Source organism: Dromaius novaehollandiae, chromosome 16, assembly GCF_036370855.1.
Source record: "Dromaius novaehollandiae isolate bDroNov1 chromosome 16, bDroNov1.hap1, whole genome shotgun sequence".
Classification (NCBI taxonomy): Eukaryota; Metazoa; Chordata; class Aves; order Casuariiformes; family Dromaiidae; genus Dromaius; species Dromaius novaehollandiae.
Genome location: NC_088113.1, coordinates 10,690,241 through 10,709,828, shown reverse-complemented (window position 1 = coordinate 10,709,828; position 19,588 = coordinate 10,690,241). Strand labels below are relative to the sequence as shown.

The window sequence follows — 19,588 nt, the reverse complement described above, 5'->3', positions numbered from 1 at the left end:
CAACGCTCTTGCTGGATGGTCCAGCCGCAGGGCTAGGTAAGCTCTTCCCCAAGGCCTGACCCTGGTGTGCTTGTTTGGGAGCCAGGGTGGTGGTAGGAAAGATGAGGAAAGGAGGTGGTTACCCCACATTTAGTGACCCCCAGGGAAGGGTCCTCTAAACTTGCAGCCCCAGCCCAAGGGAAACGGGAAAGGCCATGGGTCCCCCTGGCACGGCTGGTTCCCACCCTCCTGGGGATGAGGAGGGGAAGGTGGCCTCAGCTCTCCCTCACTGGAGAGCAGTGCAGCCTGAGGCTCTCTCGGCAAGCCAGGACGCCTGGGTCCCCCGAGCTAACCCCCTGGTTGCTCCGGGTGTCCCGGCGCTCCGGCACCCTCCAGCCCCCCCGGGAAGAGGTGCCAGGCAAGCCCCTGCCGCTGGGCTCCTTCCTCCTCCTCCTCCTCCTCCTCCTCCTCGGCTCAGCGGCGCGCTAGGACCCGGCGGTGCGGGCGGGGGAGCGCCGCGCCCGGCCAGGCGGCGGCCCGGGGGGGTCCCGGGGGCTGGGGAGTCCCGGGGGCTGGGGGCGTCCTGGGCGGTCCCGGCCGCTCCCCGCCTCTCCCGCAAAGGCGCAGCAGCGGGCAAGTTTGCACGACGGCGGAGGCGCGGAGCCGGCTGCGAGAAGGATTTGGGGGGGGAATCGGGCAAAAAGGCGAGGGAGGAGCCGGAGCCGGGGGCGCGGGGGCCGCGGGCGGCTCGGCGCCGAGCTCCGCCCGGGAGCGGGGCCGGGGCGCGCAGGAGCCCCCGGCCACGGCGCCCATGGACAACGGCACGGCCCGCCCGGGCCCTGCGCTGGGCCCCCCCGGCGGCAACCAGACCCTGGGCAAGATGCCCCAGCCCCCTCTGGAGCTGCAGGTGGTGACCATCCTGCTGGTGCTGCTCGTCTGCGGGGTGGGCATCGCGGGCAACGCGATGGTGGTGCTGGTGGTGCTCCGCACCAAGCACATGGTGACCCCCACCAACTGCTACCTGGTGAGCCTGGCTGTGGCCGACCTCATCGTCCTGCTGGCAGCCGGGCTGCCCAACATTTCAGAAGTGGTGGCTTCTTGGGTGTATGGCTATGTCGGCTGCCTTTGCATCACCTATTTGCAGTACCTGGGCATCAACATCTCAGCCTGGTCCATCACCGCTTTCACGGTGGAGCGCTACATCGCTATCTGCCACTCCATCAAGGCGCAGCTCCTGTGCACCGTGTCCCGAGCCAAGCGCATCATCTCCTCCCTGTGGCTCTTCACCTCCCTCTATTGCCTCATGTGGTTCTTCCTGGTGGACACGTCCCAGGTCACCTTTTCGGATGGGGCGCAGGTCAGCTGTGGCTACCGGGTCTCCAGAAACCTTTACATGCCCATTTATTTCTTGGACTTTGCTGTCTTCTACATCATCCCGTTGGGGCTGGCAGCTGTCCTCTATGGGCTCATTGCCCGCATCCTCTTCATGAGCCCGCTGCCCGCCACGCTGCAGCACGCCTGCCTGGGCTCCACGCACCAGGGCGGCTCCCGCAACCTCCCCTGCCGGGGCAACAAGGGGGCCCTGAGCTCCCGCAAGCAGGTAGGGGCACCGTGCCGGGCTGGAGGCAGCGCTGAAAGGTCTCTGCTTGGGGGGGGGACCCTGGCAGGGCTTGGGCACCCTGGTATTTTACTTCCCTTGGTGGGGGGTGCTGGGAGGGGTTGGTTCTCTGCAGAGAGGCACCTCAAAACCCAGCTGGGACCTGGCGGGGCAGATATGCCCCCCAGCTCTGGCTGCGCTCCAGGGAGCAGAGCCGGGCTCTGGTGTGACCTGGGAGAGGCAGGGCAGCAGGGCTCTGTGTCTCTTGAAGCAGGGATGATTGCTGGATAATTAATGATTAATTGGCCCCCTGATGAAGGGAGTGTTAGGTCATGTTATGCTAGCGGGACTTGTTCCCCAGGCAGGGTCCTGCGCAGGTAGCCTGCGATATAGAGGAGCAAAGGGAGAGCTGGCACTAACCCCTCCCTGCCCTCCGAGCCCAGGCACCGCCACAGCCCGGGGCTCCCTGCAGCTAGGAACGCGTCTCTGCGAGACAGCAATTCGTTTTTGCTCTAAGTGACTCCTCTGCTGTTTGCCTGACTTTTTTTTCCTCTATCTCTTTTTCTTCCCACGTTCTTTTGCTGTTGTTTCTCCTGTCTCTCTCTGCCACATGGACAATTTACTGTCTTGTCCCCATCTCCTTAGGGAGGAGGCCAGGCTGTGGAGATGGGACTCTCTTGCCTGTTAGCTGGCAGCTTGCAGGGGACCTTCCCATTCAGGTTTCAGACTTTGAATAAGCTGAGACGTGGGCTATTTTAAAAGAAAGGCATGGATCTGGGAGTTTGGCTTAAGCCTCTGACACTGTCCGTTCTGCTGTGATTCTGAGCAAGCAGGACCCGATTTCCAGCCAGCCTTGGATAGAGCCCTCTGGCTTAGAGCTCCGACTTTTACAGTTTGGTATTTCATTACCTACCTAGCACAAGAGCCTCCACTCCCTGGGAGAGACAATTCACTGAGAGGGAGAGAACAGCTCAGCAAATGTGTGTTTCTTTATGGACTTCTAAGTCTTTCCACTTCAGCTTTTTCTTTCCATCCAGCACAAAAGGCTTTGTGCAAGTAGTGATTTCTCTTAAAATGCTTGGCTGCTCCCCTGTAGTCTCTGGCTACTTTGGTAGACTGGGCATGGTGTTTGGCAGCCAGGTCTCTAGTTACTCCCAGGCAGTCCCAGAAGGTGTGTGTCTGGAGGGTCAAGAAACCTGCTCTATTTTCTGTTACACCAGGGGTTTTCCTTCATAACCTCCCAAAACATCTGGATGTGCAAAGACTCCCTCTGACTTGCCTTACATCTCAGAGCTAGGATCATTAGCAATAGATATGTTATTGAGCTTTTAAACTGTAAAGCTGGAGGTTTTTTGTAAAGGTGGAGTCTCATTATCTCCATTATACGATCTGCGCCCACCTCTCTATATCAATATATGTGTGTAGTGATAGTATTGATTATCATAATCAGTATTCTGATCATATCAATGAAAGAAAAAAGAGACAGAGTCACGGGGCGCCTCAGGTGAAAAAGTCCAAGTCGTTGCCAGAGGCTGGCAGTGCCCGGCTGAGCTTTGCCGACCCTGGCGGCCGTGCAGCTCTGCCCCGGGGAGCCTGGGAGGGGCGGCGGAGGGTCGTCTCACTGGCCCCAGATCAGGCAGCGAGCAGTGAGACTCCCTTTGGACGCAGCGTAGGTCCTGCTGCACCGTTACACGTGCTTTTTCTCCCCTTGCTTTTCTGGCCAGCCTTGATGGAGGTGAGCTTTCACCTGGTAAATGAAAAGCTCTAGCACAAACTTGGCAGGCTCTTGAGAGAGTTTTTTATGGTCCTAATTACAAAAGTCATCTTCTCAGTCTAACTGAGCAGATGCAGAGGAGAGCTCATACAGGACAAGCATCAAAGCAGACAAATTTGGCTTTTAACTGATGTATTAGAGTCATTTAGCAAGATGTGAAGTTTGGTGGGATGCCTCATGCTGCCCCAGTCCCTTCTGTGGCTCTGCTGTTGTTCAGTAAGCCTCCGAGATGGAAAACCTCCCCTTCGGTATCTAGCTGAGAGCCATCCAGCTTTAAGCAGCAAATTGCTAGGGCTTGATTTGATTATTAGAGTTTACGAAGAGAAATGGAGGTGAGTTATTAACCCCAGAAGCAGGGAGCTAGGTGTTGACTTGTGGAATTAGTCTCTAGCTTTTTTTTGCTTTATAAAAAGCCCTGCTGAAGCACCTGAGAGCCTGCTGTGAGGCAGCCGCTCGTCTGGGGGAGAAAGCAGCGGCTCCCTGAGAGCCCTGCTGTAAATCTGTTTGATCCACACCTTTTAGAGGCAGTCCTTGGAGGCGGGTGTTTGGAAGCACTTAGCTCACTGGAGCCCTTTGAAGTCCAGTGATAAAGAAGCAATCTAACTTGCACCCAGTTCAGGACATGTTTTTAGCAGTCATAATGCAGTAGTGACCTCAGACCAGCCTCCTGTTAGATATTGTTACTTCTTTGATGCTGCAGCAGCTGTCAGCGTAAAATAAGTGAGTATCCTGGACCCAAACTAGTTGTTGTCTATCTGTGAAGCACAAATGCCAGCTAAAATCCTGCTTGGCAAGATGGACCAGAACATCCTTTCCCAAGCTGCTGACAGGGCTGAGTCCCGGGTGGCTGCTCGGTGTGGTAGGAGGTGAGGGACCATCCTCACGTGGCATCTGCGGGGGCTGCGAGCTGCCTGCCTGCCCCAGCCCACTGGGGGAAGCGTGCCCATAACTGAGGACTAATGCCAAAACTGCGCACGTGGCCCAGGGAGCGGGATTTCCTCTGAAGGCTAAAAAAGCCCAACCAGGCATTTGTGAATAAATGCCAGCATATGTGCAGCACTCCAACCATTTCTGTATCCCCCGCTGAGGTATGGGGAGACTTCATGCCACTGCTGTCTCTCCCCATCTGGCTGCTGAGGAAGCTGCTTTGCAGGAGGGAGCGGAGGTGGCGGTTTTGTGCCAGCTCCACAGCAGACGCTTGTTTGCTTGGAGGACCTGGGGGCTGCCGCAGAGTGCTTTGGTGCTGGTTCCTTGTAAATGTTTCTTCTTGCGGTAAAGGAAAGCAGAGATGTGCGAAAACCTGTGTGTTGGGAAGCATCTTGTGCCAGACTTCTCAGACTGTTTTATTTCCCAGGGCTTCCAGCCACGTTTTGTTCAATTCGTACTGCTGGCTGCACACCTGCAGCTCTCTGAAGCAGTCTGTGTCGAGGCAGCAATGGGGAAAGATCCACGACCGTGCCATCAGCCGCTTATCCCGCGGCCGGGTGACGCACTGGTTGGTCTGGGCCCTACAGTCTTGCTAGCGAGAGCTTGAAAGGTGCTATCAAAGTCTGTGTTAGGATAAGTCAAAGCTAAAATTTACTGTTGTTTAAGCAGTGCTTTTGTCAGGAAAGCACAGTGACCCTGGTGCCCAGCTGAGTTTCTGTTCAGATTGCTGCTGCTGTGCCTTGCCCAAGCCGTGGCATCTCCCCCCACCCCCTCCAAAAAAAAAAAAAAAAAAAAAAAGGAGGAAACACTGCTGCATCTCAGGTCGAACCATGGATGCTGCTTTACCATAGCTGACGCTGGCTTAGGAGCTCATAAGCATGTTTACTTGTTCATTAATCACTTGTGGCCAGGGTAGAAAGGAAAGACCCACATGTTGGGCGGTGCCTTTGCCTGGCCCACTCTCCAGGGGAGTGCTGACAGCCCCTGAAAGCCTCACCGGGAGTTTCCATGGGGGACCTGGGTGAAGAGCCATGTCGTGAGTGTCAGAAGGGTGGATACGGCGTCGGCAGCTGCTCTGCTAACAAATCCTGGAGGTCTCCAAGCCGAAAGGGTGATGCGGAGGCTACAGAAGTGGCACGTGTGCTACCGGTGAGATAAAAGTGACCAGTAGGATTAAAATGCCTTTCCTGTAGAGGGTGTAACTCCTGTAAAAAGGTGACTACCATATAGACTGAACTGCTAAAGACAACGTTAGAAACTACTTCTGCAAGCTCAGCTGCAAAACAGCAATACTGCCATTGCCGTCTGGCAGGAGCCACAGGGGTAGTGAGTGCTTCTCGGGGACGTGCAGACGGCAGGTTGTTTCCCAAGTGAGGTGACACAGCAGGAGCCTGACCCTGCAAACGGCTGTCCGAGATATAGACACCCCATATGCCCCGGTCCGCTGGCCTCTCTAGCCAGTGGGGGACAGGCTTGTCCAGGCACCATGCAGAGTCCCCAGGAGATGCCTGGAGGGGGATACCCCAGAGACGCCCTTTTTTCTCCATTGACTATACAGAGCCAGGGTGGCTGGGTGTGTTTTGCTGTGGAGATCTAGAGTTCAGCCGTAGGACTCGCCCTGTGTGCTCCTGGACAGTCCCGCTGTCACACCGCTTGATTTTTTTTTGGGTGTGAAGATGCTGGCTTTCCCTCACGGCTGCCTCTAAACCACCCAGCTCCAGAGCAAGGCAAGGCCCAGGTTTCGCTATATCTGTGGAAATGAAGACCTACAGAAATGAAGTGCTGCAGATGTGACCACCAGACACCTCCAAACGTGCATTTCGTCTGCTGGTGAGGGCCCACTAGAGGGAGCAGGTTTGCTTAAAAAAAAAAAGGATGCTGAAATTCAAGATGATGGTGTCCTGGCCGAGGAAGGGTGACACTGGTGGGGATGGACATCTGTGGCCTCTAGCAAGGCAGGGTGAGGCTGCATGAAGGCAGTTTCACATGCACACTGTAAAAAGGGATAGATCTAAGGACTGTAGTGGGACCCAAGCTGCTGATCACTTTGTCCTGAGAAAGGCTGATTGCAGGGGATTTGTTCCGGGAATTGTACCTGGCTTGGCCCATTGAGCTGCCTGGTGGGCTTAGAGCTGCCCCTTAACTTTGGCATGCAGGATGTAGTCAGGAATGTGTACACATTACAGCAAACACCTTGGTCATTCAGCATTTTAAAATGCTGGCCTGCCTGCTCAAGTGTTTTTTAGTTACATCAACTGATCTAGCAAAATATCTCATCTTTCTCTACAAAACCTTGTGCTGCTTCTCTTTGTAGCTCCTTTATTGCTGTTGTAACTATGCACCACCTAACACAGTTGTAAAATAGTTGTTGGAAAAGTTGCTCTCTGCTGAGCTGGTGCTTCCCTGAAGGATGCTTTGAGGCTACAGTAAAGGTCTGGCTTTACTGGATCATAATGCAGGACTGCCCTACATAGGGATAAATGTCTTCATGTTCTCCCAAGCCCATCCCAGTGCTGATTAGGTTTATTTTTCACTAGAGCACTAGAAGAGGTTAGGAAGTCCTAGATCATTATGGTTCCTCAGGACACTTCTTTGATGCTTGTGTGGTTCCCCCCCCCCCCCCCCCCCCCCAGAAAAGTTCTGCTTTCCTCCATTAGCCTAGGAAAGGACATAAATGAGCTGCCTAAAGCATAGCCACAGCACAGCTTAGCTGAGGTGTGCTAGAGTTATTCTCCTTGTTGAGGCAAAGTGAGGTAAGGCATGGAAACAAGTTTCCAGGCATAGAGACAATGATGTTGGAGCATTTCATTCCCCTTGATGGAGATGTGAAAGTGAGTTTGGGATAGACTACTGTGTTTTAAGCAGAGGAGGCGTACTGTGTCATATACAACTTTGCTCAGGTGACACCCAGGAGAATGTGGTCTGTATCGACGGCGGGCTTTAAAAGGCCCATTTCAATATTACAGAAGGCTCAGGGCAGGGATGCCCATCTCATCTTGCAATCTGGATGCAGTGTCCTAGGAGAGGACTGGATGCATTTAGTGAAAGAAAGGTAATAAATCCTTATAGTGTTGTTTCTGCAGCCAGTTTCCTCTCATGGGACAAAGATAACATTTTTGAAGGGCTTTAGGATGTGTACTGGGAAGTACTTGTTTGATCACAGAGCTTCTGTGGTCTGAAAGTAGGTGCTCTGGGAACAAACGGATGCTAAATCAGGCCGAAGCTGCGTGAGTGCATGCTGGGTCTGCTGGCATTTCCATAACAACCGGCTGAAAAGCAGGGGCAGTTACAGCTAAAAGGCAGATGAATCACTAGTTCTTTTACATACTTAACTTCCATTGGTCTCAGAAATTACTGAAACCAACTTACTTTTCAGCCTTATTAAGATACCCTCCCTCTGTCGCTGTTGCTACTATTAAGCATGCAGATTACTGTTCACAGATGTTGTGGTTCTCTGCTCAATAAAACAAGGCGGAGAGTTACAAGAGTCAAAAAGTCAAAGATGTTTAAGGCTCACAAGAAAGCATATGAGCAGCATTAATCTATTAGCGTTAAAGGAGCCATTTCAGCCCTACAGAAAGCTCTTATTCTGAAGTGACACCTGCCAGAGAGCAGAGCTAAGGGCACAAGTCCAGGAGGTTACTCTGCGCAGCCCCGAGGTGGGTCATTTTGCACCTTGGGCACCAAGACAACTGCTGTGGTGAGTGACAAGTGTCTGTGTTTCAGTGAGGATCTGTGTAGGTGTAGTATTTCGCTTCCCTGGGACATATTTTGCAGTAAACCTGCTGCTGAGGACTGCTAAAGTTGACAGACTCTCTCCTACCTCTCCTGTCCCAGAGATGTCCCTTTGACAAGGGGCCACTTCAGGCTGGACTAGGGGGCCTGCGGTCTCCAGATCAGCTGGGTGAAGCATGGAGCCTGCCTGAATCTCCCAGGAGAATCAGTCTGGATAAGTTCCTCAGCGGAGGGGAACTAAATGCCAACTGAATTGTACTTAGGATTGCTTACGATGGGTAGTTGGTTGCATTTTGCTGTAGGGTTCAGCTGATTATCACCATTTTGTTCAAACCGGTTGCATTCAGGTTCTCGGGTGTACCAAAATATGGCAAAAGCAAGTCTCTACAAACCTGAGAAATGGGTAAACATAGCTGGGTTTGACGGTATGGTCTGAGCTCTTCTTACATAGACAAAAACAGCCTCAATAGCTCTGCTGTGGGGTTGGGTCTCTGCACTCAACTGCTCCCTGTCCGTCTCTTCCAGACTAATTTCTCACAATAACCATTACTTCTCCCAGTGGTGTTTAGCCTCTGCCATGTTGTGTATCTCTTTCCATTAACTGATAACAATTTTTCTTGTGGTTATTGTATTTTTTCTTTTTAACCGTTACAAACCTTTAGCATCAAGTTCATCAGCTTCATTGTCATTATCAGTAAAAACACCCTGGGTGACATCTACAAAGACACATCAAGATTGCTATGAAATCCATCTCATCCTCATCCTCGAGACATCATTCCTCTTCTGTCACCAGCTGGGGTAAATAGCATCTTTTATTTAAAGCTTTTGTATTTATGCTGGATGGTCCATCACTGTCATCCTATATGCCTATTTGCTATAATCGCAGAATCACTGATAAAGATGGTTGGAGAGAGAAGCAGAGCACGTGGGTCCTGATCACGCGTGCTGCCTGTGCAGCGTACGGAGGCGAGGCAAGACCTGCCCCTTGCTGTGCTGGTTTGGCACCTTGGTGCTCTCCGTTCCCAGGTCTCGCTGTGCAGACTGCAGCGATACGGTCTCACCACCGATGTGAAGACACCCCTGCTCTTGGCACGGGGCAGTCGAGTCTGCCTTGCCCAATGTGAGCCTCGCTGGTTACAGCCACGCTGGCAGTTAGAGCTGGTCATGGTCAACTGTGCACCAAGTGCTGCTGAAGCCGCTGCTGTCTGCTCCCGCAGCTATCTGCTGAGGAGTATTTCTGAAAAACAGACAGGCATCGCCATAGCAGTTACATGCCAGATAGGATGTCTTGGAAGCAAAAGCTTGCGAGATGGCTCTCACTTTTGTGGGTCCAGACAGCCCTTACAAGCAAGGCACTGAAAAGCTCTGAAGTTACTTTTTACTGACACATCTTGTAACATCTCATATCTTTCCCAAAAGGCTGCCTGTGGCAGCAAGCACATTGCAGTCTTAGCAACAGCCTAAGAACTCACGGTATCCTTGTAATATCTTATTCTGGGAAGTGTCCTCACATTCCCAACAAACCGCACACAGCAAAACACTTCTATTTTGGCTTCAACTTGACAACAGTCCCTCTTTCTTGTGGGGAAAGTTTTGTTGCCTCTGCCAGACACCCCTGATTTCCACTCAAAGCATTACAGGAAAGCATAGTTGCTTGTAACAGTAAATAAATGTATTACAAGAAAAGCTGAGAGAGTATGAACATGATCTAAGTGCTTATTTCCTTATAGAGAATTGGAGTCACTGCACAACCCCCTTTTTTGACGTTTGAAATGCCAGTGCCTTAATATGCATGAGGCATCACTGTTTACTCGTGCTTCCCTCCCTGAGGACATGTGTATGGTGTATTTGCTAGAGGATGATTGTCACCTACCAGAACTAGCTATCAAAATTATTTGGATCACTGGAGTTTCAGTGCAAAAAACACTTTCTTAATCAAGCTTGAGTCCAGCTGAGGGCAATTACTGCCCACTTCTGAATTCTCAATGTCTCCTTGTTCCTAATATGTTAATGTAGTACTTCCCTAGAGCACTGCAAATTAAAATAACCCATACCAATTAGCTAAGTATCTCCCATACCAGCATGAGTGAGGAATTTGTGTAGGACTCCAGGCACTCTCGTCTGCTGCCAGCGCTGCTGCTCTGCACCGGGAGGCTCTCGATGGAAACAGCGTAGGGGGTGTAGCAAGTCAGTCGACCCAGGACTGGGAGTTGAGACGTACTCTGCAGTACCCCCAGACCTTGGGATCCCGCCTTTGCACAGGTTAGCTTCTCCACTGATTTCTTATGGGCAATCTTCAAAATTGCTTTCTATTACAGAAATTCCCTTGATTATTTCAAACTCATTTCCAGGCTAGTGGATGCTTGTCCTAAAGCATTTTAATAGCTCAAATGATAGGTGAAAACCCATCTTTTAAGGGTTTTATTTAAGCAAAATTGGTTTCATGGAACAAAATAGATCCAGAGGGGAATAGAGTCTGTGCACCCATTTAAATCTTATTTATTATAAATGCTTAAAGAGAGATGTGAGTGCTACACAGACTTTGAGTTAGCTGTCTGCACAGTTCTTTCCAGGTGGAAAGGCTCTGCTGGAGATCTAGCCTCATCTGACTATTTTTCTTTTTGCATAACCGCACCTGAAAGGTGACCAAAATGCTGGCTGTCGTCGTGGTCCTCTTTGCCCTCCTGTGGATGCCTTATCGCACGCTGGTGGTGGTGAACTCCTTCATGGACCCTCCGTACCTGAACATCTGGTTCCTCCTGTTCTGTCGGATGTGCATTTACCTGAACAGTGCCATCAACCCCATCATTTACAACCTGATGTCCCAGAAATTCAGGGCTGCTTTTAGAAAGTTATGCAAGTGTGAACCGAAGAGCACTGAGAACCATCCCCCGTACGCTGCCCCGGTGTACTACAGCGTTATGAAGGACTATTCTCACAACAGCTCCGATCACAACGCTACTGAACAGGAAGATCTCAACGGTCTCCCTGCACTGGCAAAGAAAAGCAAGCCTGCCAAAGAAGCACCAGGACCCTGAAACAACCCAGGCAGTGGGAGCTATGTGGCTGTGTGCACTGTGTTGGGAAAGCGCCAACAGAAATTGCTTTGGCATTGCAGCAAGCTTAATTTAATACCTCTCTAGGGCATTTAAAACAGATTCTTACAGGCAAAATAATTTGCTTTTCCTTAATGCTAATTTATTCTCGCTTGGTGAAGTGGTAGGCACAGGTCAATGTTTAGCATCTTTAAAGAATCTACAGTTAAAAACAGCATTGCAACGCCATTCTGTGTTATGTGCAAATGCAGCTACTTGCTCAGTTGGGCCACGGTGCTGAAAGGAAATCCAGAAAGAGAAAAGCTTGCCTGGAAAAAGCCCTTTCTACCGGACCAGTTTTTTTTATAGGGTGGGATTCACTCATCCAGATTTAGATGCCTATAACATAAACTCCCATGTGAGCTGCTCCACTAGAATCCTGCTATAGTTAACGGAGATAATTAGGTGCTTCCAGAAAGCGGCTCGTCTCACCTCAGGGTAGTCTGAGGAAGGTACCTGCCTTAGGAGATTCCTCCTCCAGCCAAGTGACTCCCTAGAGGTGACTGTTTCTCTCCGCTGACTGTAAAGGAACCAAGCTGACCGTCTCAGATGGAGAATCCTGTTTGCAGGTCTGACACTGGCTGTCCTGACTCTCACCCCTGACTCTCACTTCTGGGAATGCTGCCGTGCTGGGAGCATGTAAACCCAGGGTCCAGACTGGCTGCATCTGTTACAGGAAAAGCAAGAAACTAATACTAACTGAGCGCTCCTTAAGACAGTAGTAATATTTCCAACATCTTAGTCTAATTTTTTCTGCATAATTTTATCTTTTCTGCCTGAATTCCTGCAGTTGTTCCAGTGGGACATTGCAGCTCTGTTCCGCTCGACGCGGTGCGGCAGCACACCGCTGCTCAGGTGCCGTGCTCTGCCCCAGGTATAGTTGCATTACAGTGGCAGGTGAAGCAATTTGCTTATTTTCTGAGAAGAACTTGTGAAAATTTGTAAAGTGTTTTGTGATAAGTGACAGTCTAATACAAGACACTAACAATACACATTGATGTTACAATCTAATAAGCATAGTGGATGCTCATTACCCAACACATTCAAGAAACCAGCCCAAGGACACTTGCCCCAGACTTGCAAGAGACTATCTCGACTAGGAGTAAAATGTAAAAGATTACATGTGAACCAAATGCTAAGGCTCTTGCCAAATAAAATAAATGTCAGCCACCAGTAACCCTGAAGTGACTAAAAAATTCTTCCCAGAACAGTTAATTCAGCCTCACTATTTAACGTTGTTTTTAGCGTTAATTTAGCATTAAATGATCTTACAATTTTACTTCCACTTTGGAAAAGACCTGTGTGATATTTTTAAGAGCATAAGGCTTCAGATAACCTTTGTATCTATGGAAAATAACTTGTGTGAGTCAGAACAAGACCTACACTTTCCACCAGGGAGCAGAGAACTGCTCAGGATCTATTGCGGTTTGGTGTAAGGTGAGTTTGCATGATTCGTATATTGTGACTTACCAAACTACCTATTCTGGACCCAAAATAATTGTAAGGTGAAGAAAAAGAATATTGTTTTTGCAGATGTATGTGAAATACTGTTTGTTGGGAATGTAGGGATTGATGTCATTTTTGTGCTTTTTTGCATATACTAGGACTTTAGGAAAAAAGATCCCCTTTATTGTTGTTAAGGGAGCTTTGCACACAGATTTGGGATTTGCTTCTTGAAGAAAAAGAAGATGTCGTGGCTACAGCATGAGACAATCATTCCACTTAGCAAAAGAAACGAGGAAAAGAAATGACTTGCTGGTGACAGTCTTTTCTCTAGTACAGACACTTTTTCCCTTAGCACAAGTTTTTCCTCAGCAGCTTAGAGCAAACCATTGGCAAAAGTGTCAGCAGCCAAAAAAGCCTGGCAGCACAAGGGGCACCTCGACGTAACGCACAGGTTGAGGGTAGCACGGGGAAGGGGAGCCCAGGGGCCCATTGCAGGAGCCTGACGGGGCCCATGGCTAGATGCGCCTGCATGCACCATGCACGGTGATGGATCATTGCCGTGTTACAAAACTATAACCACAGCACAGACAAGTGGAGATCTGAACTGTGAACTCCCGTATCTGGGAGATGATCCCTGCATTGCTATCTAGGAGCTGCTTTTTGCCCCCTTTAACAGCCTCTGTCTAAACATATTTGACAGCCAGAATGGCAGCTGGGTACTCCACCTCTGCAGCTCAAATAGCGGCTAAACTTGCATTTGTGAGGTTGAAAGTGAGCAGAAAGCCACTAAAATCAAAAGGACCTTTAAGTGTCTGGAGGAGTTGCCTGACTTGAGTTATACCCCACAGCATCTGTGCTGCCCAGCTGGCTGAACAGCTTACAAGGGAAGTAACTTATTTGTACCATGTGAATTAAAGACTACACTTCAGCTCAAAGGAGGTTAAAAAACCTCTTGGTGAGAGGTTTTTCAATGCAGCAACCTGAGAGAGGATCTCATCAAAAGAAACCAGATTTCTAATCTATCCCACGGATAAAAAGCACTGGGCCGTTTGCCCTGTGGCTGCGTGAGCCGCTGTTCCCGAGCGTTGCAGCAGCTGCAGGGGATACGTGCCAGCACAGTGCGTCTCCTAAGCCCTGGTCCTGGGGGGTCCTCGTGGAGAAGCAGTTTTGGGTAGAGTCGTATCAGAGAGCCTGGGCACACGCTGGCCTTATCCAGCCCCAGGCGCCCGGGGGCAGCAGGGGAGAGCGAGGCAGGGAAAGGCCGAGAGCAGCCGCCTCCTCCCTTCCCTCCCAGCTCTCCAGCAGACCCACGCTGCTGTAAGGGAGTGGGGCAAGGAAAGGGGGCAAGAGAGGGGCAAATGGGCCCTTGCTAGCAGTGTGGTAAATTGGCAGTTCCCTGTGAGCCTGGCAGGGTGGCAGAGGAGAAAGAGCTGGGACTCTGCATCCCCCATTTGTATTTTTTTCACACAATAAATAGGTGACAGCAGGAGAGCAGCCACCGGCCCCCAGCGCAGCAGAGCGGAGGGGACGGTGGAGGACAGCACCTGCCCGGAGGCATCGAGCGTGCGGCCTGTCCCTCCAAGGACGGGCTGTTCTGCCCCTTTATCCCGCCTGATCCTGCGGCAGGTGCCCAGGGAAGAGCAGTAGGAAATCCAGCTTGGTCCTGTGGTCGCATGGGAGGAGGATTTAGTGTCCAGGCCTGGGAAGCCTTCTGCAGCCTGACCTAGGGCATTCCTCAGGCGTGAGATATGCTGCTTGACAGACAGCTCCTATCTCTGTCAAACCAAGTGGCAGCTCGGTGTCAAAGCATTTCCAGCAGGATCTTTTCCATCTCCCCAGTCTTTGCTGTTCCCCTTTATGCTTTTTTTCCCCAGACAGTGACAGAGACACTCTAAAAATACTGTTCTCTTAATTAAATTTCGGCCTCAGGCCAATGGCTAATTGATGGTCCTGAAAGTTTTGTTCAACATACATGGGATTCAATTAAAAAACAGTCCTCTTTTCCCCTTTTTGCCCTTATCTGCCAAATCCTGGGTGACCCTTTGTTATTTCTCGAGGAGTAATTGGCAGATAAATTCCTCCAGCACCACGAGATCTCCAGCAAACGCGCCGGAGCATTAAACTCAGTGGAGCAGCAGCGAGTCCGTGCTCCTCCTCCTCCTCCTCCCCACGCTTATTCTGACATGACAGGAGGGTTTGAGAGCGTTTTAGGGGGAGGTCGTGGAGGAAGGTCAGTGTGCAGCTTGCTAAGGAGATGCTGGTTGAGAGGATGGGCAGCTGTGTGCTGTCAGGCAATAAATCACCAGCAGAAAGGAATCGAAAGGAATAGCTCTGCTGCTGGAGGCTTCGGCTGATGGCTCCCCGGCAGAGGGGGGTTGGAGGCAGGCAGCCAAAGCTCGAGCTCTATCACACCACTTGGTAGTTTTATACCACCAGCGGCAGTTTAACATCAGCGAAGCTGCAAATCTGCGGTGGTGGATTGGCATGACAGGAGCCAGGGACAGGATCTCAGCTGGGGTTTTTTGGATTCTGTTGGTAGCTGAACTGATTCCTATCCACAGCCAAAGTCACCAATCCAACCTGCTTCTCCTGTGTGTCATTATTGTAAAGTAATACAGACTTTCAAGCAGTAGAGATACATGTGGCTTTGATTTGGAAAGAAATAGAGGTCTCCCCTTCATTCTCCCTCCTCCAAAAGGCACTTGGTCTGCATTATGCATCTGCATAGTGCTGCTTGCTGTTTCTGCTTCTCTTCCTCTTTAAGCCCTGATCCCTCTTTCCCAGTTGCTTGCTGCCAGCCCAAGAGAGAAAGACAGCTCTGCGGCCAGCACTGAAGCTAGGAGGAGCCTAAGCCCAGCCGCCGCAGGGTGGGGGGCTCAGCTCGAGTGTTATTTGCTCCATGCAAGTATGTGAAAGTAGTGTCCAGGAAGGACAATGAGAGAAGAAGAAGATGAAAATCAGAAGTTGAGACACTAGACTGAAAAGCAATAGAGAGAAAACCTAGACTCTGGAACAGCCTTGCAGAGCCCTGGAGCCACCTAAACTGTTTAGAAACTCCTGACACTTGCTCTGCCCTGGTGTTCTGCTGGTTCAGCGAAGACATAGACTTCAGTGTTTTGTTTCCTCTAAAAATCCTAGTTTAGATGAAAGGAAGAGATCAAAGAGGCATTTGAGAAAGAGATTATAAAGCTCAGCCTCCTCCATGTCCACTGCCCAAGCCCCAGCCTGTCCAAGCCGAGCTCCCAGCTCTGAGGGCAGCATCCCCACTGAGTCATATCCCCTCTGGCAGGGTGGAGCTGATGAGACCCACTCCATGGAGATCATAGTGATCCACTGGCCTCGCCTGGGGAACTGGGGCTCCTAGATGGCTTCTTTCAGCTGCAGTCCTGGAGCTCGGGGCTCATTTGCTCACACTGACAAATGCTTTCATTTCCCGGTGTTGATGTGTCAGTAATCAGTACAAGATCTCAGATATGCAATGCAGAGACAAGCCCAATCATCTCCAGAATATATGGCTGTGGTGTCACGTTTGCTGATATCGGATCCGTGTGGCCACAGGTCCCTTGGTATAAACTGGATGTGGATCAGGCAGGAGCACGTGATGGCATTTCTGCTGACTCAGCCAGAATTCACCCTGTGGTGTTTAGCCCCGGGTGCACAGCATCCTCAGCGCTAGCCTTGTGTCCTGCCCCGCTGTGTGTCTGCCCACTGGCTGCCTATTTCTGGCCCAGAGCAACCTTTCAACATCTCTGTTCCAGCCTGGTGGAGGAAACCCCTGGGGACAGGCTGGGCCTTGCCCTCCACCCGGGAAAACGCCGGGGGGATCCCATGCATGTGGGTGGGAAGGGAGGGAGGGGTGGGAAGGAGAGGCTGCACAGGTATGTAATCCCATGCGAAAGAGAGAAAGATAGTATGGTGTTCCCACAGACCTACCTGCTGTAACTTCAAACTTGAGCTCAGAACTATGTAGCCTGAAAAGCCCCAGCGTTCTCATAAAGACTGAAGCTGCGTTTTACTCTGAGCATTTATTTACTCTTGTCAGCACAGATGTAGGCTGCAAGTGTATAAATATGCCACCAAATAAATAGAGACTCTATTACTCCTAAATTATTTACCACACTGAAGTTGCTCCTTGATTTGATCTAACTTGTTAGTTTTTTAATTAAAGCTCATTATTTCTAAAACCTGCCCTTTCAGTGCTTCTTGACGCAGTAAAATGCCATCTGCTTTCTTTAATTACACAGCAAACAAGTCTCCTGGTAGGAGAAAGGGTGCCGTCATGTGGCTCTCAGTTCATACTGAGCCCCTAGGTAGGAATTTGTCAGCAACGCAGGGAGGATGAGGATGGAAGAGGAATGGCTCAGGGGAAAGAGCTGGAAAGGGTACGAGCGAGGTTTATGGACACAAAAGGTTGTGAACCACCCGGGGACTGAGCGCAGACTGGCACGGCTGGTCCCTGGGCGGTCTTGGTGACAGAGGCCCTGTGTGTGCAGCCTGCGCGGATGTGGACAGGTCTCAGCAAGGGCTATTTACTGTTGCATTGCACAAAGATTTAAATAAGTTACTGAAAGGATGAGTTTAAGCCCCGGTGAGGGTGGCAGCTGGCCTTCTTACGTTCCCCATCGATGCGGACCAAGTCCCTTTGGCGGGTAGCCGGCATCGCAGCTGCCTGGTTCAGAGGACCGGAGAGCCTCTCTCCCCTCTGCTCAGAGCCAGCGCCTCGGGCAGCAGCCAGCCCCAGGGCTCGGTTAGAAAGTTGCTCACAAAATGCCAGCAGTTCCCTCTGAAAGGGAGGGAAAGAGCACGCCAGGGACCAGGCATTTCCCTGGAACTGGAGCAGGTTATTGGAGCTTGGCTTCAACGCTGTGGTACAACCCTGCGAAGAATAAAGAGCACATTATTAAAGCTAAAATAGTGATACCTTTAACTTAATGATGCACAGGTCACTAAAGACTGTACTGAACAACTGTGACTTTCTCAGAGGCACAAGCGAGAGTTGGCCACACATTAGGGAATGAAGTAAAATACGGCCCCTTTTCAATCTGGTCTGGCCCCTGGCTGCTGCTTTGAACTAATTAGTTCAAGCAGGCCCCAATCAAGGAGCTGCTAGTAGGGCTCAGGGGACAGTCCTACAGCAGTATTAATGTGATGGCTCAGAAGCTGCTTCTTTCTTTTGCAATCTATATTTTGCAAGGCCTCCTGAGGACTTGTTGGTCAACACTGCCCTCCCGGGGCCCTGCTCCTCCCTTCGATTGCTCAGCGCTTGCTCTTCAGCCCTCTTTAAATCAGGGCATCCATTTCCAGAAGTGATACGCAGCTTATCAAAGCTTGCCAGCCCCCTAGGAGCAATTCGAACAGGGAGCAGTTTAATAAAACAGCTTGGCAGTTTGCTCAAGCGCTTGCACGGCAGGAGAAGCACCCTGCGGTGCTGAGAAATGCTTTTCCACCACCCTGCGCCGTGCTGCGGGAGCTGCAGGAGCCGGGGCAGGTATCCCTCCCGGACTGGAGCCCGGGACCCTCGCTGCTGGCACGGAGCCGGCATCGCTGCGCCGGAGCGTGGTCCTCCTGGAGCAGGTGCCCACGGCGGGAGGAAGCAGTCGCTGCCCACGGCCTCGGTCTGCACGCCGTGTGGCGAGTGCTCACCGGCCCCTGCGCTGCGGGAGCAGCTGCTGCCGTCCTCCAACCGGACACGGTGCTGATGGCTGCTTGGAAGAAATAGGATAATGGCAACTTCTTCCAGCCGTGCTCACATCTCCAGACGTGCTGAAAATCTTGCCGGCCGGGGGCATCGGTTGCTGCTGACGGATCTGCAGGTGCTCCGTCTCCACCCCAAGCGTAACAGGGGCAGAGGAGGATCCATTCCCCAGAAGAGGCGATGCCAACTCTCATCACCTGATACCACCAGGCATTCAAAAGAAAAAAATGTCTCTCTCTGATGGGCAGCGTGGAGGATTTGCAATGCTTCTCAGACAGAAATAGCTCAAACCAAGCCAGCTGCGCACCATGCCGACCCCTCTTCGAATGCCTCGCGCCAGCCCGCAGCTAGTGCTCGGCCCCGTGGGGGGGCTGACCCACCAGCCCCGGCACGTGCGAGGGGTTTTGCTTCGTGCTGGCACGCAGGTACTTGCACATTGCCCGTAGCTGCCGCTTGCCCTACCAGAGAGAGGGGCCATGGGTTAGGATCCTCTTGGCTCTCGCCAGCACCAGGGCTGCTGCTGATACCTTTGCAGGGAGCGACCTCGTCCCACCACCCTGTCCCCGGAGCACAGGGCTGCGAGGGCAAAGCAAAGCCCTTGTCCCGTATTTGCTCTCGTCTGCCTGCCCCACAGCAGCATCTCCCGGCACAGAGACGGTGTGTGCCGCAGGCTTTGCCCACATGGATGGAGGAGCCCAGCTCACATGGAGAAGATTAATCATTAGAGAAATAAAAGATTTGATCTCACTTGAGGCAGGACTCATTTGTGCCTTTTGGATCATCTTTTTCTTTTTAAGTTGGATCAGTGGTTTAAGAAATATGTTTCACATTAGAATCATTTGGAGACTGTCAAAACCCAACCAGCTCCTCTGACTGATTTTGATCAAACTCTCCCAGGAAAGGCAGAGGGTCGGGAACGCTGCTGTGGGACCCGAGAGCCTGCCTGGAGCCCGCTCTGCTCCCCGCTGCTCCTCACCAAGCCGCAGCGCGGTGCTGAGCACCCAGATCACCTGCCAAAGGCAGCAGCACTGGGGAAAGCCGTTCCCCCCCCCCCCCCCCCCGGCCCCAGCACACCCTGAGCGAGGCGCCCGCACCTCCATGGCCCTGTGCTCGCTGGGTCCAGCGTAACTTCTGCTGGAAGACACCTTATTCCCGCCCAAGCCCGGCAAGGTGAAACGTTCACATCCTTTATACCACCATCCGCCTGCCCTGCACCGGGGAAACATGTCCTGCGGATGTGCGGCTTCTCCGGGCATGAGCAGCGCCAGCCTCCGCTGGGAGCCAGGTCTGGCCCAGAGCACCCTCGGGGCAAGAGGAAGCCAAACGCGCTCCCTTTCTGG

At 51.6% G+C, this 19,588-nt stretch overlaps 1 protein-coding gene across 1 annotated transcript; it reads left to right on the top strand.

Moving 5' to 3' along the window:
* The first annotated feature begins 790 nt into the window (after nt 1-790).
* Nucleotides 791-12,392, top strand: LOC112979064 (thyrotropin-releasing hormone receptor-like). Its single transcript, XM_026092958.2, has 2 exons — nt 791-1,579; nt 10,655-12,392. The coding sequence occupies exons 1-2, from the start codon at nt 791-793 to the stop codon at nt 11,048-11,050; spliced, it is 1,185 nt and encodes a 394-aa protein (XP_025948743.2). The 3' UTR covers nt 11,051-12,392.
* The last annotated feature ends 7,196 nt before the right edge of the window (nt 12,393-19,588 follow it).

What these genes read in the sequence shown, in the direction of transcription:
- LOC112979064 (XM_026092958.2), top strand. Translation starts at nt 791, where the DNA reads ATGGACAACGGCACGGCCCGCCCGGGCCCTGCGCTGGGCCCCCCCGGC. An exon ending in CCCTGAGCTCCCGCAAGCAG is followed by an intron (nt 1,580 to 10,654) that starts GTAGGGGCACCG and finishes CGCACCTGAAAG; the next exon opens with GTGACCAAAATGCTGGCTGT.